The 16,945-nt window shown below is 41.3% G+C and overlaps 1 protein-coding gene across 1 annotated transcript in view; it reads left to right on the top strand.

The window, feature by feature from the left end:
- The window catches only part of PLEKHG7 (pleckstrin homology and RhoGEF domain containing G7), a gene marked incomplete at both ends in the record, with an annotated part of 82,315 nt that overhangs the window by 17,010 nt on the left and 48,360 nt on the right, over positions 1-16,945 (top strand). The window contains 8 exon segments of the mRNA XM_082666178.1: positions 19-59; positions 5,191-5,215; positions 5,218-5,276; positions 6,248-6,391; positions 9,487-9,582; positions 10,438-10,454; positions 10,456-10,537; positions 14,338-14,451. Of these exon segments, the coding sequence (XP_082522304.1) occupies positions 19-59; positions 5,191-5,215; positions 5,218-5,276; positions 6,248-6,391; positions 9,487-9,582; positions 10,438-10,454; positions 10,456-10,537; positions 14,338-14,451 (578 nt within the window).

Below are 16,945 nucleotides of genomic sequence, written 5' to 3' on the forward strand. Positions count from 1 at the left end.
TTTAATTTCACCCACCAGAATCCAAAAAGCCAAGATGGCCTTTCTCCAAGAGAGGAGTGGTGAGTGTTGTGCATTGTCATTTTTGTTTTAATTAAGCCTCCAGTAGCCAGGAAAGTAAGAAATGGCTAAAGAGCCTCTTCATCCTACTTTATCTTTTCATGACAGCAGATGGCACATGAAGTTTAAATTGTATCATCACATTCATAGTAGTGGATATAGAACTTGCCAAATGATGCCGCTTTTTGCAGTGATACGGTGCTAATTGCCAGTGGTTAATGAGCTCTGCAAGAAAACAAAGCAATCCTAATATTGCAGTGCCTTACAGCTCCAAATTTATAACTTGACACAGTGTGGGAAACAGCTCACTCGATGAAGAAAACTTGCACAAGCGTATGCCCCAGTTTGCAGTCTGTGCCCAGTATACTGGGAACATTGAAAAATTAATGAGATATTACAGAAACAGATTCCACAAATACACTTCTATTTCTGGGAAAGCCAGTTGGATTAGACCTAGCGGGTTTTCTTTAAATTCATTCTTGCCCCCTCAATTATTGAAGACTTATAAATTGAAATCAGTAGTGCCTGATTCTTTCCTGCCTAGCTCAGGAGTTAGCCACAGTGAAGCGTTTCTCGCAAGCATGCTGGGGGCAGAGGGAAGGAGTGTTCCTCGCTTCTGGAGTGAGGAGGAAGGAGAAGGACTGACTGTGTTCTCCCCACAGTACCTACACACCACAGCCAGCAGCACCAGGAGGGCCTTATTAGTAGTTACTGCACTTCTTTCTGTTAAAAATCTGCCCACATGGCCTCTGCAGTTGGCCACCAATTATCGACATCTACCTTGGAGGTTCTGTGGGTGCACACACATTGATACTTAACTACTGTAGCTAAATTAAAAGTCCTCTGAGGTTTCAATCCCAGCTGCTCCATGTACTGCCCTGTGACCTTGGCCAAGTGAATCCATGTCTCTCTCAGCTTCAAGTCCTTCCTGTAAAAAGTAGGTGGTAATAGTGGCAGCCTCTTAGGATGGTTGTGACAAGTGAGTCAAATAATGCGAGTGAAGCTCACCCCGGAGCTGGGCGCCTGAGACAGTCGTTACTGGCCATATTATTGTTAGTGTTGTTCATAACCAGAGCTTGGAAAACTGTGTGTTCCCATAATCAAGTATAGGAGTGACTTTCACATTATTTTTTCAAGGGTTAAAAAGTTGTGTGAGTGTCTTACTCCCCTTGGGCTGCTGTAAAATACCACAGACTGGGTGGCTGAAACAACCAGTATTAGTTCTCACATATCTGAAGGCTGGGAAGTCCAGGATCGGGGTGCCAGCATGGTCGGGTTTTGGTGAGAGCTCTTTTCCTGGCTTACCGATGGCCATCTTCTCTCTGCGTCCTCACGTGGTGTAGAGAGAGCTCTGGCGTCTCTTCCTCATCTTATAAGGGTACTAATCTCATTGTGAGGGCCCCACCCTCATGACCTCATCTACGTGTAATTACTTTCCAGTGGTTTCACCTCCAAATACCATTGTGGGGTTAGGGCTTTAACATATGGATTTTTTGGGGGGGAAAGAAACATTCAGTCCATAGGGACACAGTCTAAACATTACAAGTTTCAAATCATAAACTGTTAGTAAAACTATGATACCATTGTCACCAAGGCTGTTGCTTACCAATCTTTCTCATTTTGCCCCTCTTTAGGGACATGATTTGACTGTTTTCCTGGCAGGCCTGAGACAGGGCCTGTGGTGCAACCTCTCCTGGGATCCTTCCTTCCTTCCACCCTCCCTTCCTTCCTTCCTTATTTGATATCTTTATTGGAGTATAATTGCTTTACAATGTTGTGTTACTTTCTGATGTACAACAGAGTAAATCAGCTATACATATATCCCCATATCCCCTCCTTCTTGTGTCTCCCTCCCACCCTCCCTATCCCACCCCTCTAGGTGGTCACAAAGCACCGAGCTGATCTCCCTGTGCTATGCAGCTGCTTCCCACTAGCTATCTATTATACATTTGGTAGTGTATATATGTCAGTGCTACTCTCTCACTTCATCCCATCTTCCCCCTCCCCGCTGCGTCCTCAAGTCTGTTCTCCATGTCTGCGTCTTTATTCCTGCCCTGCCACTAGGTTCATCAGTACCGTTTTTTTAGCTTCCATATATGTGCGTTAGCATCTGGTATTTGTTTTTCTCTTTCTGCCTTACTTCACTCCATATGACAGACTCTAGGTCCATCCACCTCATTACAAATAACTCAGTTTCATTCCTTTTTATGGCTGAGTAATATTCCATTGTATATATGTGCCACATTCATCTGTTGATGGACACTTAGGTTGCATCCATGTCATGGCTATTGTAAATAGAGCTGCAATGAACATTTTGGTACATGACTGTTTTTGAATTATGTTTTTCTCAGAGTATATGCCCAGTAGTGGAATTGCTGGGTCGTATGGTAGTTCTGTTTTTAGTTTTTTAAGGAACCTCCATACTGTTCTCCATAGTGGCTGTATCAATTTACATTCCCACCAACAGTGCAGGAGGATTCCCTTTTCTCCACACCCTCTCCAGCATTTATTGTTTGTAGATTTTTGATGATGGCCATTCTAACTGGTGTGAGATGATATCTCATTGTAGTTTTGATTTGCATTTCTCTAATGATTAATGATGTTGAGCATCTTTACACATCTTTCATGTGTTTGTTGGTAATCTGTATATCTTCTTTGGAGGAATGTCTGTTTAGGTGTTCTGCCCATTTTTGTATTGGGTTGTTTGGTTTTTTTGATATTGAGCTGCATGAGCTGCTTGTATATTTTTCCTTCCTCATTTAAATGAAAGCAGGGTCACTTGTCAATCGGGTCTAGGGTCTCAGGAGAAGGGGCATCTCCCACCAGCTTGCCAATTCAAGGTAAACCACTACAGAATCCATATATTCTCATACTGTCAGCCCTCTGTGTCTGTACATTCTGCATCCTTGAATTCAACCAACTACAAATGAAAAATATTTGAAAAAAAATTCCAGAAATTTCCAAAAAGCAAAACTTGAATTTGCCATCCACCAGCAACAATTTACACAGAATTTACATTGCATTATGTATTACAAGTAATCTAGAGATGATTTAAACTGTATGGGAGGATGTGTGTGGATTATATGTAAATCCATTTTATAAACTGGACTTTAGCATCTGAGGATTTTGGTATCCGAAGAGGTCCTGGAACCAATCCCACTAGGATACTGAGGGACGACTGTATATCCATTTTACTCCAGTTTCGTGTCACCAGTGCCTACTACAAATTTCCATTCCACACGTCTTAGTTATTAAATTTGAGGCCCCAGAGTTAACCTTGGCTTCTTTTCTTTATCCTCCCTGTCCTCTCAGATACCCTTCACATCTTCTCATTGCGTCTCCTAGCCAATGCCACCATAGTGGAAGCAGCACAGGTTCCAACAAAGGGTCTGTAACTCTAATGAGTTAATGTTTCCTCCAAGAGGACTGTCCCCTCCCTTCTCACTAGCATATCCACCAAGCACTTTGGCCAGGAGGTCATTCAGACCCTTGGAAAGCCACGGTGATTGTCCTTCAAGACAGAGGGCTGGCGCCCCCTTTCCCACAGCTCCAGTGCCTCTTCCATTGCCTCAGCTTCTTTCTTTTCCAACTGGCTGCTGATTTTTAATTTCCACAACATGCAGTCACTGTGGTTTCAGACATCAACAAAAGGCATACGTCCCAACTGCTGTGTAGGTCCCCAACCAGCTCCAGGATTCCTTTGCTACTGTGAAGCCTATTAGTCTCTAGTAAGTTTCTTCTTTCAGTGCCATAGCCCTAGCAGAGAAGTCAGCCACAGCCCTTTAGCACTTTCTGAACCGATTGCGGGGTCTCCTTTCAGACACACAGGGAGCTGTCTCCCCACAACGGATAAGCTGTGCCTTCTCTGGCTCCTTAACCTAAAGTCAGAAAATGTCCACCAAACTGCTTAGATCCACACCAGCGTCATGTGCCCTGAGGCAGTAGAACAAGTTGAAAAATGATTTGTGCTAAATATTCATTTGAAATGCAGCCAAGTTGACTTTAGAAAGCCTCACACTTCGTTATTTGATAGCTTCTTCCTGGTTTAGTTGGTAAAATGAGCTCTTTAAGCAGGTAATTCATGACATTGCACCAGGATATTGAATGAGTCAGAAAAAATTGAAAGGTCACGATAAAGTTTAGAAGCAAGTTACAAAAGGATGTATAAATATGACACCATTAAAAATTAATTGTAAATACAATCAGAAAAAGGTTTTCAGTAGTTACCCCGAGGGGAGGAAGGGGTGGTGGAGATTACAGCTAACTTTGTGTAACTTTTTTTCTTTGTGGTTTGGTTTCTCAGATTTTCTCTAATAACCATCCATATATTACCTTTGTAACACAATTTTTTTTTTTTTCTTGCGGTAGGCGGGCCTCTCACTGTTGTGGCCTCTCCCGTTGCGGAGCACAGGCTCCGGACGCGCAGGCTCAGCAGCCATGGCTCACGGGCCCAGCCGCTCCACGGCATGCAGGATCCTCCCGGACAGGGGCATGAACCCGCGTCCCCTGCATCGGCAGGCGGACTCTCAACCACTGTGCCACCAGGGAAGCCCTGTAATCCAATTTTTTAACTAATATTATTTAAAATAAAAATTATAACAAAAATGAATCAGAGGTTCCATCCTAAGGAAACTATAGTTTCTAGCATATCCTGGTATTCTCCAGCTGTGAATTATCGTGTTAAGAAGTTGCTTTAACGCTCTGGGCTTTATTTAGTCATCTACTAAGTGAGGGGTTGAACTAAGACATCCGAGACCCCTTCTCATGGTAAACTTCTATGATCCAACATTTGGAAAAGTTAGAATATGAGGACTCCAGGACCACAAGGTATGTGCTAGACTGAAATCCATCTATTTGCTATAGGAGTGTTCTGAGCTCTGTCTTTTTTTCGTTTTCCTATTAGTAAAATGAGAGATTTGCATCAGACATCCTCACCAGCCTCTCTCCTCCATGTCTGACATTCTGAGGTCCTGTGGGTCAGACTGTGGCTCAGAAATGGTGTCTCACCTGTTAGTGACTCAGACAAAATGTGCAGTCTGTTCTCATGCATGTTGGACAATGAACCAAAGATGCCGAGGCTGCCAAAGGTATGTTGTTAAAAGATTGAAAATCCTGTTTCTAACAATCTTTAAGGAGGGCAAAGACAAACACAAGCACATATCTGCCTCTCCTCTTTGAAGGTTACAGACTTCAGGGACTATGGGTTCCACAGACTGAAGGTATCTCATGCATTGTTTTCTGTGTGGCATAGCTTTTTTTGTTGTTTCAGCCATTATTTTAAGTTGTCAGATTATTGGCTTGTTCATAATAACAGCAAAGTGCAGGAGAGAAGCCCAGACCTGGGCAGACCGAGGTCTGCTCTCTCTAAAGCAGGGGTCACCAACCCTACCAGTCCGAGGCCTGTTAGGAACTGGGCCACGTAGCAGGCGGTGAGCAGTGGGCGAGCGAGCGAAGCTTCATCTGCCGCTCCCCATCGCTCGCATTACCTCCTGAACCATCCCCCCGCCCCGCCCTCTGTGGAAAAATTGTCTACCACGAAATCGGTCCCTCGTGCCAGAAAGGTTGGGGACCGCTGCTGTAAAGCACACTGAAATCTCAGGAAAGTCATTTCACCTTAAGTAAGGTAATGGACGTGAGACCACTTTGTAGACCATGAAGCCCTGTACAAATGTTAATAGTTGTTACAACCATTCCCCTCTGGACCTTAGTTTCCTCATTTACAAACCAAGTTGGTTTTGATAAGACAATTTCTGAAGGTCTCTTAAAAGCTTTGTCTCTTATTTCATGATTTTTCAGTAATTAATTTCAACAAGTTTTACCAGTGGAACCTGGATCAGACTTCCCAGTTCCGGGTTTGGGGTTCTTTTGGTGGGTTGTTTTTTTTTTTTTTTTGCAAAAAACTGAAAAGGACTTATAAAATTCACAAGCATAGTTCAAAACATCAATTTGAATTCGTTTTCATTTTAAACTAAAAATAGCATGTCCATCCCATGCGTGGGAGGAATTGATACCCCAAAGCCGTGCAGAGAGAACTGTGGTTTAGATAACTCTACCCAGAGGGATGTCTGGGGCTTGCAGTGAGAAATCATGATTTGGGGGATTGCTTGTTCCTGCTGTACTGCAAGTCAGAGGAAGGGTGAACAGGTCAACCCATCGAAATGTTTTGTTCTCTCTTTTCTCCCACATACAGGATAAGACCTGGAATGAAGTCGTGGAAACACATCAGAAACTTCCTACTAATCAATTAGACTTGAGAAAGCAGCAAGAGGCTGTGTGGGAACTCTTCACGAGTGAATGCACTTATTTCTTGGACCATTTATTAGTTCTTAAGATGGTAATGCTGGCTTTACTTTTTGTAGTAGATGGAAAACACTGCTTCTTTAGGGACTTGTTTCTCTCTTCCATGCTGAAGGAAGGAAGGAAGTATGGGGTGGGCTCCCCTCTTTCAGAGGATCTTAAGGAAATTTTGTTTATTTTTGGTTATCTGCAACTTGGTTTCTCTTCATTCTTTTCTTAAACATAGCCTCTTAGGATTGGGTGAGACCTTCCAGCTCCCCATGTGATGTCTGAATCTCTTCTGCCTGATTCTCACCCTGTGCTTACATACTCCTCAAGTCAGGGAGCTCACAGCCACCCTCAAGGCGACCATCCCACCTTCGTTCAGCTTCCTCTTTTGGCTCTTATACTCCCTTATGAACAGTGCCAGGCAAATGCTTTTTATCAGCTACAGAGCCACAGATTTTCAGGGCAACCATCCACGTGTAACGCGGGGGTGGGTGGGGAGGGATGGATTATACGGTGTGTTCACGATGTCTGTCATGTAAATGGTGCTCCTGAGGTTGTGCAGTGCAGTAGCCCTGATCTGGGGAGGCTCTGAGCAGAGAATTCCTTATAGAAGAACCACAGGGCAAAGGATAGGAAGGGAGCAAATGCCTTCTAAGACCACAGAGGAGGATGGGCCACATTGCTCCAAAGGTTGCCTCTGCCCATAAGCATTTTTGAATCCTGGCTGCTCCCTTACACAGGAAAAGGCACTGTGTTGGGAGACACGAGTTCAAGTCCTGGATCTGCCTCTGACTTGCCATGTGAACTTAGGAAAGTCTAGTCCTCCATTCCATAAAACACAAGTTGGCGCATGCTTTCTGTAAATGTCCAGATAGTAAATATTTTAGGCTTTGCCAGCCATGTGGTCTTTATTGCAACTACTCAACTCCTCCATTGCAGTGCAGAAGAAGCCATAGATAATTTGTAAAGAAATGTGTGTGGCTGTATTACAGTTACACCTTATTCACACAAATGGATAGCAGACCTGATTTATCCCACAGGCTGTCGTTTGACAATTCCTGTTCTAAGCTATAAAAGAGAGATGACAGTACTGTCTCTGACTGTCTAATAACATCTGATCATTGAGATGATCAGATTAGTTTCCTTTGAAATCTATCAAGTGCTAGACAGATGTTCTTTTCTGTAAGTAATATTTATTGTGACAGTCATACTGCTAAGTACTTTAGCAAAATGTAAACCACAAAGACACTCAGAAAGTTAAAACTTAGAGACTGTATCAGGATACAGAAAACTAGCTTAAGTAAGGATCTTATTGACCCATGTGACTGTAAAGTCCAGAGTTGAGACAGAATTCAAGGTTGGTTTGATCAAGGGGATCAAAAGCAAGGACAAAATTTCTTTTCGTCCCTCATCCCTGCCTTCCACAATATCAGTGTCATCCTGTGTGTGGCTTCTGTTGTAGTCACAGAGTGACTGCTGTCCTTGAGGCCACGGAGAGAGTGAGAAATAGAAGGGAGAGAGAGAGAATCTCAGTGCACTCATAGCCAAAGTCTTGATTGTCATTCTGATTGGACTGGCTTAAGTCACATGCCCACTTCTGAGCCAGCTACCCGGATAAGGAAGGAAAGTGCTCATTGGCTTAAGATGATCACATTCAAGGTATGAGGAAGAGTAGATGCTGAGGTGAAAACTGGGATGATATTAGGGAAGGGGGGGCACTGAATCTGAGTGGTACCCAATAGATGTTCACTGCAGAGCACTCACCCTGTGAGCTCTGCTACCTCCCTTGCCCTAATAGACAGTACAGAACTTTCCATCCCACTATAAGCTACATAAGCTTTTTAAACTAGCATTTTTCTGCTTAAAAGAAAGCCAATTTGAGTTTATTTTCAAATGCCCCAGTGTATTTAAAGTATATAAGTACCTCTCTTTACACAATCAATATGAATTTCCCAAAGTTACTTGTAAATTGGAACTTTGTAACTCAAATAATAAAATAAATTCACTGAAAGACTCAATGTTTTCCTTAAATGGCAAAAATTTCTATAAAGAAAATAATCTTATAGCACAAAGATGGTTTTTTCTAAATTTTCCCAATTTATCTGAACTAATGATTTCTGTTTCTTACAATTACATGCTTTAAATGCTTGGATATTGACAGATTTCCAGACAACTGATGCTTCCTGGACTGGGGGAAACTCTGAGCCAGTGGTTCTCAAAGTGTGGTCCCTGGACCAGTAGCATCAGAATCACTTGGGAGCTTGTTAGAAACCCATATTCTCAGACCCCATCAGAGACCTACTGAATCAGAAAGACTTGGGGTAGGTCCCGCTAACCTCCAGTTTAACAAGGCCTCTAGATGATTCTGATGCAAGTTCAAGAACCATTTACTGCATTAATTAAGAAATATGGAAATGGGAATTGGAGAACGCTGGTGGTCTGAAGTCCAGTCTTTTCACACCTATAGTTCTTGAAATATTTGGTCCCTTTGAATGCTTCATCATATTTATACAAAGTATTCCTGTTTCAATAAATTGATCTCTCTTTAGTTTATAGAATGAGAGGCAGGTATTCTGTGAGGATCGACTTGCTGTAGTTTTTCTCTTGTAGGAAAACATCAAATCAAGTAATGACATAAAGCCTCTCTCAGTGTTTTCATTAATATTTAATGGCTTTATCCACATCTAAACATCTTACCAGTTATCAGGTATTAACTCATTAGTTCTCTATTTTTAATTTCCTGAAAGTAAAGGACATTTGGGTCTTTCACAGAGAAAGGAATAAATAAGAACTCAGTATGAATGTTGTTTTGGTCTCACGTGCTGTTGGCAAGAAGAGAACCTTGGCGATTTCTTTGGCATTGGGAGCAGAGAAAGCCCATCTGAACAGATTATGTTCAACAGGAGTGTTGTTAGGGCTCACAAAGCAGCAGCAGCTTCACACAGAAGAGCACCTCTCCCGTATGTTCTGTGGGGGCTTAAATGTCATCATTCGTGTTTAGCACACCTCTTAACGATTGAAAATACTGATCTCCAAGTTGTTTTGTAAAATTATACTCGGGAGGTTTATGTTTAATGTTCTTGCAAAGGGCAAATATCAAAATTGAAAAACAAAGTAATGTGCTTTTTTTTTTTTTTTTTTAAGATCTTCATGAATACATTAAAATACCTACAGACTCATGACTATCTCCTGGATGTGGATTTATGGAGACTTTTTGCAAACCTGGAGGAGTTAAGTCAGGTGAGCCAAAGTAGGAAGATTCCAGTAACCATGTGTTAAAATTCACCAGAGGATGATGAAAATTCATGCTTAGTCTATTCTTCTGGCTTGTATTCCATATTGGAACATGGAATATGGTTTCTTCCATATTTCATCCCCATTCAATCTTATGGTCGGGAGTTCAGGTTAATAAGGAAACCTACACATCCATTGGTATCTTTCCAATAGATGGCAGTTATTAGTTAGCCTTTAGTAACATTTTAAAAAATTCTTCCATGGCTCTTTAAGAAAGTAAACATACGGCTCACTTCAGCAGGACATGTACTAAAATTGGAGCGATAAAAGGATTAGCATGGTTCCTATGCAAGGATGACACAAAAATTTGGGCAATGTTCCATATTTCCTCTAGAATACAAGCTCTGAACACCTTCTAGAATATGCTCAGGAACCCATCTTGTTCACTGCTGTATCCAGAAGACCTTGAACAGTGCTGAGTACATGGGAAGTCTCAATAAGTAATGTTGAATACGTGAATTTCCTCAATAAATGATGTTAAATACAAAAAAAGAATTCCTAAGATCTCCGTCATCACCGTAAATGTCTATTGTCAAATGAATGTTCTTTCTCACATATATTATAAATAAATAATATCTTTCCTCTAAAAAAGGAAGTGAGGTACCAACAAGAATTCATTTATAAGAAAAACTTATAAGAAAATATGTATTGGAAAGTAGAGGAAAATAAATCTTTGAATTTTGCCAGGAGATAAATTTGAAATGGAAAACATCTGTGAGAATGACATTTGAAGTTCAACAGATTTTTATTTCTTACCCCTGGAAGTATACCTACTCTTGTTTTCTTTCTCTCTGGCCCTAGACAAGCTTTGGTTTTGTGAAGTCTTTTCCACATCTTCAAGGACTATGTCGACACTTCTGAGACTTTACCATCGTTGGATTTCATTTCTGTGCTCACAAAGGTAAAATCCGTATGGGAGATCTCAGCTTCTATGTGATAAATTCACCTACCTCTCAGGATAGTTGTTTATATCTCCTTAATCGTTGTTATTGTTGTTCCTGGGAAGGTTCCACCTGCACCCTCCCACAAGGGAACTATCCCTTTCCCCACCAATCAACATTTTCAGAAATAACTTGCAGAATCTGTTTCTCCATTGTCATCTCTCCTGTGTGGGTTTTATTAAGACAAAAATCTGCATGCATGGAAAAGCCCTTTTCAAGTCTGGTTTTCAAATGACTTCAATTTAAAGCTGTATTCATGGCAGTAGTTTGTGTAGGCTAATTACATGGTTCAGTTGTTCTTCTAACAAAAGTGCCAGGCTCTCTGAAAGGAACAAAATAAACCTTCAAATCCATTAACACCCTTAATAAGACTTCTGTGTATGAAAGGAGGAGAAAAGAGGAAAACTTGTACCCGTGGTCTGATAAATGCTATTTTTTTTCTTAAGTAGGTATTTGAACCTCTTCCCCTACTTTGAGCTTTTTAATTCAGTCCCTGTCTATGCTCATTTAGCAAGATTTAAATTGTTGCAATCTACTTAAAGAAACATAGATTGAGGTTTATCGAGCACTTACTAAGTATTTACGTGTGGGACTGATACCCTGTGCACAGTAATGTGCAGAATTAGACACACCCCCTGCTTTGGGGGAGTTTTCAGTCTAGTGGGGAAGAAATTAATCCAATGATGACACTAATGATTATATAATCAAATTGAGATCAATGCTGGGGAAAAAAGGAACATAGATATTATGAAGGAAAACTTCTAGGTTGGGGCAGATGGTGAAGTAGTTACAGACAGGAAATTCTTCCTGGGGCGATGATGCTTGAGGTGAGATATGAAGAAGAAGGACAGTTTAACAAGGCAAAACAAGCAAAAATTAGGTATAAAGTGGGGAGATCTTTCAGTGACCTTCGAAAGCAGATTAGAATAAGAAAAGCTTTGAAAAACAAGAGAAAGAATGTAAAGTGTTGGGAATTACCGAAAATCTCACACTCTCTCAATTCCTTTAGAGTCAGAAATTATCTTTTTTTTAGGACCATCACATGATACACATTTTTTGTTTTTGTTAATCAAAGGGGCAGAGCCCTTAGTAAGTTACATAATGGACATGAATATTTGGATGTGTATTGGTTCAAGGTCTGAAGTCCCCTTGGTTTTCTTGATAACTTCTTTACTCCATCAAAGGCTAGGACAACTGGTGGGCTTTGCTCCACTTGGCTCTATCCATCTCCTTGGATCAGTGCACTAGCCTGGTCATCCTCTTCTCATGGTAATGGGTGGAAGCACAAGAGAGCATAAACACCCATTATATTGGGTGTTTCATTTTGTGGCTCTTGCTTGGGACATAGAAGCTGGTGGCAAACATCCGGGAATACTCATCTAAAGGCTGACATCTTGCTTGGGACATTAGCACCAAGATCTGGCATCCTAGAATTTATTTTTAATGTAGTTTTTAGTAAATAGTCTGGAGAAATATCAACTTCTCATCAAAACACGTAAGTTGTCTTAGTCTGCTCAGGCGGCTATAATGAAGTGCCACAGACTGCGTAGCTTATAAGCAACGGAAATCAATTTCTCACAGTTCTGGAGGGTGGAAGTCTGAGATCAGGGTAGTGCCCAGGTCATGTGAGGGCCCTCTTCCAGTCAAAGACCTCTTACTGTATCCTTTGCATAGCGGAAGGGGCTAGACAGCTGCCTGGAGCCTGTTTTATAAGGGCATTAATCTCATTAATGGGGGCTCCACCTTTATGACCTAATCATCTCCTAAAGGGCCCACCTCCTAATACTGTCACATTGGGGGTTAGGATTCAACATGTGAATTTGAGGGGAACACACATATTCAGACTGTAGCGTAAGTGCACTTACAGCCTACTACAGCATAGACTCTTTGCTGAAAGTCAATAATAATACCCACATATGAATGCTTCCTGTTACATTACAGATGTGTAAAGATGGGCTATAAAAGTGTTTCCTAAATTTAAAAAGGCCTACATGAGTCAGGTTAATTTCAGTTACACCACAGGAACAAACTCCAAATCTCAGTGGCTTGGTTTCATATCTCACCTATGCTCTGCTCCTACTTTGTCCTCGCTCTGGGACCGCTGCTGAGGGAGCACCCACCACCTGGAATGTTACCAGTCTCAAGGGCAAAGACGTAAGAGACTGAGGCAGAGCTCTTACTGACTCTTCAAGTTTCTGGCATGTCTGTTCACATTTCATCGGCCTAAGAAAGTCACATGGCCAAGCTTACCCTCGGTGGAGTGGGCCTATATATTCCTCCCCAGGAAAGGGAACTAGATGAGCAGTGATAACAGTCTACCACGGTGTCTCACAAGAAGCTCACCAGTGGAAGATTGGGACGTTTGTTATCTACACAAAAGCCATCTGAGAAGTCGCTGAGAAGGAAGCTGAGGCTTGGAGAAGTTAAATCACTTGGCCAAGTTCACGTAGCCAGTGGGTTGTAGAGCTGCATTTCTAAGCCTGACTGTTTATGGTCTTCACAGCAGGCTCCTCATAATGGCCTTTCTCAAGCATCTCAAGGTGACCTGTGAGAAAACCTTCTGTTTATTTCCAAGCCCCCAGCTATCACCAACCCCCCAGGAAAAAATTAATTCACATTATCAGCTTTCAAATTACTTCTTCTTGAAGGCAAAACTTGACATTTCCCCCCATAGCGTTTTGTCGTCTGAGGTCCTATAGCAAAATATTTTTCTAGGTTTTTGTTATTTCTGCCTTTACTACTGTCACTTCCTTTACTGGCCTGTTAGGCTTGGTCTGCTGTCTCTACTCACTGCAGTTATAATGTTACCAGCAAGTGCGTCTTCCTTCTCCCATTCACCACATTATGACACTATTGGAAATTCCCTAATGGGACCCATTACTCATTATACTAATTAATAAACCTATCAAGGAGCACGTAGGCTTAGCAACGTGGTAGGCACTATGGATTCCTAAAGAGAGTGTCTGCCAGTAAGGAGCCAGAAACATTGGTGAAGCGAAAAGAATAACTGTCATTCCCGAGACAGACACTTAACTGAGATGTGCCCAGTTTGACCATTATACATATGAATGTATACATACGAATTGGCCACTTGCCTCATTTTAAAATAAGTTTGATATGGCTTACGAATGGGTAGTCATTATAGCAAGTTTAAGGCATTACGTAAGCATAATGAAGAAGGAACACAAGTGTTAGATTGGTTAAGACAAGCACATAAAACGCACGCTACGAAACTACATTTAGTAGAGGTGCCCCAAATTTGACTCTCTATTTTTAGAAGCTGGAAGGAGAATTCAGTATGTGGATATTTTTGAGGAAGATTTCGTGAAAGGTCAGATGTTGTCACTTTAATCACTTACTACGAACACAAGCTTGACATCAACAACATGAGCAGTGAAACCAAAGGAGGTGTTTGTTATCAGGTTCCATGCAGTGTGGTGTGTAGGCCTCAACAAAGCATAAGTGCAAGGGTGAATTAAATCAATATATCCTAAATAGAATTTTCTTTATGGGCAAAAAAAAAAAAAAAGGCAACTTATTGAGGAGTTAACTGTTTATTATAGGGATATCGGGGGTTTTTTAAACAATGTTTATTTTGAAGATTACCTGTTACTATCCATGCAGTCATAGCTCCTACTTGATAATGGTGCCTCCTCCACTTTCCCTGTTCTAGTTGCTGATAAAAGTGAAGAGAAAGAGAAAGTCTGTCTGTGCTCTCTTTGCTTCCAATCATTCTCCTTCTGTCCTTCTCCTCTTGCAGTATTTCCAAGGAAGCCTGTGTCAGAGCCACCAGACCTACTGCCTGAATTACTCAGCTGCTGTCTTTTATCTTGAGAGTCTGAGGCAGAGAGGGGACTTCGGAATTTATTTAAAAGTAAAGTACCAGGTTCTTTTATATTTTTCCTGAGACTCTTTGGATATAACAGGTACTAGGGATTATTAGACCCAAATTAAATGGGAAAGAAGGAAAATAAATGATCAACCATACATTTTAACTACAAACCTGCTTTCCTTATAAAGACATCATCCTCTGCATACTTAGGATTTTAAATGGTGCACTTCTGGAAGCACTGATCATCTAATGTCCCTCCTGAGATTTTGGCTGGAGCTTTACAGTGCTTTATTTGTTCATTGGTTTGTTTTTGGAAGGAATTGGTGAGAAAACTAGAGTAGGAACTGAGGCTTTGTTTGTTACTAGAGGTTTGGCTCTTGCAGGATTTGGCCCCAGCAAGGTCCTGTTGCACAAAAGCTGGGCGCACCATTTACCTTGTATTCTGTGTGAATGGTGCTTCCTGGAGGACGTCAGAGCACACAGTGTAAACACTGCCCCTGAAGTTGTCCAGCATGGTGGCTATGGGTCCCAAAGTGTTATTAGAACAAGGAATCTCTGCTAGGGACCTTCAGTGTTTGCTAATAAGCAAAACAAAAGAATTTTCCTTGCCTTCCCTACTTCCTTTAACCCCTTTTTGACATGTCTTTAGTCTGAACCGTACCTTTCAGCCTTTCAGTATTATGCCAGGGCCCTTTTCATGACCCAAGAAAATGGTCCAAGCCTTTACAGAAAACCAGCTCTTCCCTGCAGCTGCAGGAAGCACCTGCCAGAGCATCACCTCAGAGCTGTGGGAGGAATGGCCACCACACACAGTTTCCAACAACTTTGCTGTGAATTGGTGCATCTTTGCCATGGCCAGGATGTGCCGGGAAACCTGGGCGTGGCATGAATGATCTTGGAAAGAGACTTGGCTCTATTTTTGTAGCTTCATCCTTTCAATGTTTTCTTTGCTACTCAAACCAAAACCTGAAAGCTCATTAGATTTCCAGGGTATGAATAACCTTGTTGCAAAAGTTTTCCCTGGAAGCTTATGGATGAGACCCTCGCCAAGCCCCCAAACTAGGGAGAATCCAGGTTCATTCCTCTCCCTTCCATGCTAGGGCAGAGAATAATTTAACAAGGCTCAGACATTGTTTTCAAGTAACTGGAAAATCCTGTAACAACTGTGACACAGAAGTTTATATTTATATATAAAATATATACAGCATCCAAAGATATTTAGGGAAAGGAATAAGGGATGCACTGTTGTAATGATGACATATGATACTTTTATAATGTATAATGTTTTGCCAAGTACTTTCTCAAACAACTCTTTTTTTTTAATAAATTTATTTTATTTATTTATTTTTGGCTGTGTTAGGTTTGCGTTGCTGTGTGCAGACTTTCTCTAGTTGCAGCGAGCAGGGGCTACTCTTCATTGCAGTGTGCGTGCTTCTCATTGTGGTGGCTTCTCTTATTGCAGAGCACGGCTCTAGGTGCACGGGCTTCAGTAGTTGTGGCACGAGGGTTCAGTAGTTGTGGCTCACGGGCTCTAGAGAGCAGTCTCAGTAGTTGTGACACACGGGCTTCGTTGCTCCGTGGCATGTGGAATCTTCCTGGACCAGGGCTCAAACCCATGTCCCCTGCATTGGCAGGCAGATTCTTAACCACCACTCTCCAGGGAAGTCCCAATACCATACTGTTTAATGACTGTAGCTTTGTAGTATAGTCTGAAGTCAGGGAGTCTGGTTCCTCCAGCTCCATTTTCCTTTCTCAAGATTGCTTTGGCTATTTGGGGTCTTTTGTGTTTCCACACAAATTAATTTTTTTTCTAGTTCTGTGAAAAATACCATTGGTAATTTGTTAGGGATTGCATTGAATCTGTAGATTGCCTTGGGTAGTACAGTCATTTTGACAATATTGATTCTTCCAGTCCAAGAACACAGTATATCTTTCCATCTGTTTATGTCGTCTTTGATTTCTTTCATCAGCATCTTATAGTTTTTTGAGTACAGGCCTTTTGCCTCCTTAGGTAGGTTTATTCCTAGGTATTTTATTCATTTTGTTGCAGTGGTAAATGAGAGTGTTTCCTTAATTTTTCTTTCAGATTTTTCATCATTTGTGTATAGGAATGCAAGAGATATCTGTGCCTTAATTTTGTATCCTGCAACTTTACCAAATTCATTGATGAGCTCTGGTATTTTTCTGGTAGCGTCTTTAGGATTTTCTATGTATAGTATCTTGTCATCTGCAAACAGTGACAGTTTTACTTCTTTTCCAATTTGTATTCCTTTTATTTCTTTTTCTTCGCTGATTGCCATGGCTAGGATTTCCAAAACTATGTTGAATAATAGAGGTAAAGTGGACATCCTTGTCTTGTTTCTGATCTTAGAGGAAATGCTTTCAGTTTTTCACCATTGAGAATGATGTTTGCTGTGGGTTTGTCATACATGGCCTTTATTATGTTGAAGTAGGTTCCCTCTATGCCCACTTTCTGGAGAGTTTTTATCATAAACAGGAGCTGAATTTTATCGAAAGCTTTTTCTGCAACTATTGA

This window comes from Grampus griseus (genome assembly GCF_964374135.1).
Source record: "Grampus griseus genome assembly, chromosome: 11".
NCBI lineage: Eukaryota > Metazoa > Chordata > Mammalia > Artiodactyla > Delphinidae > Grampus > Grampus griseus.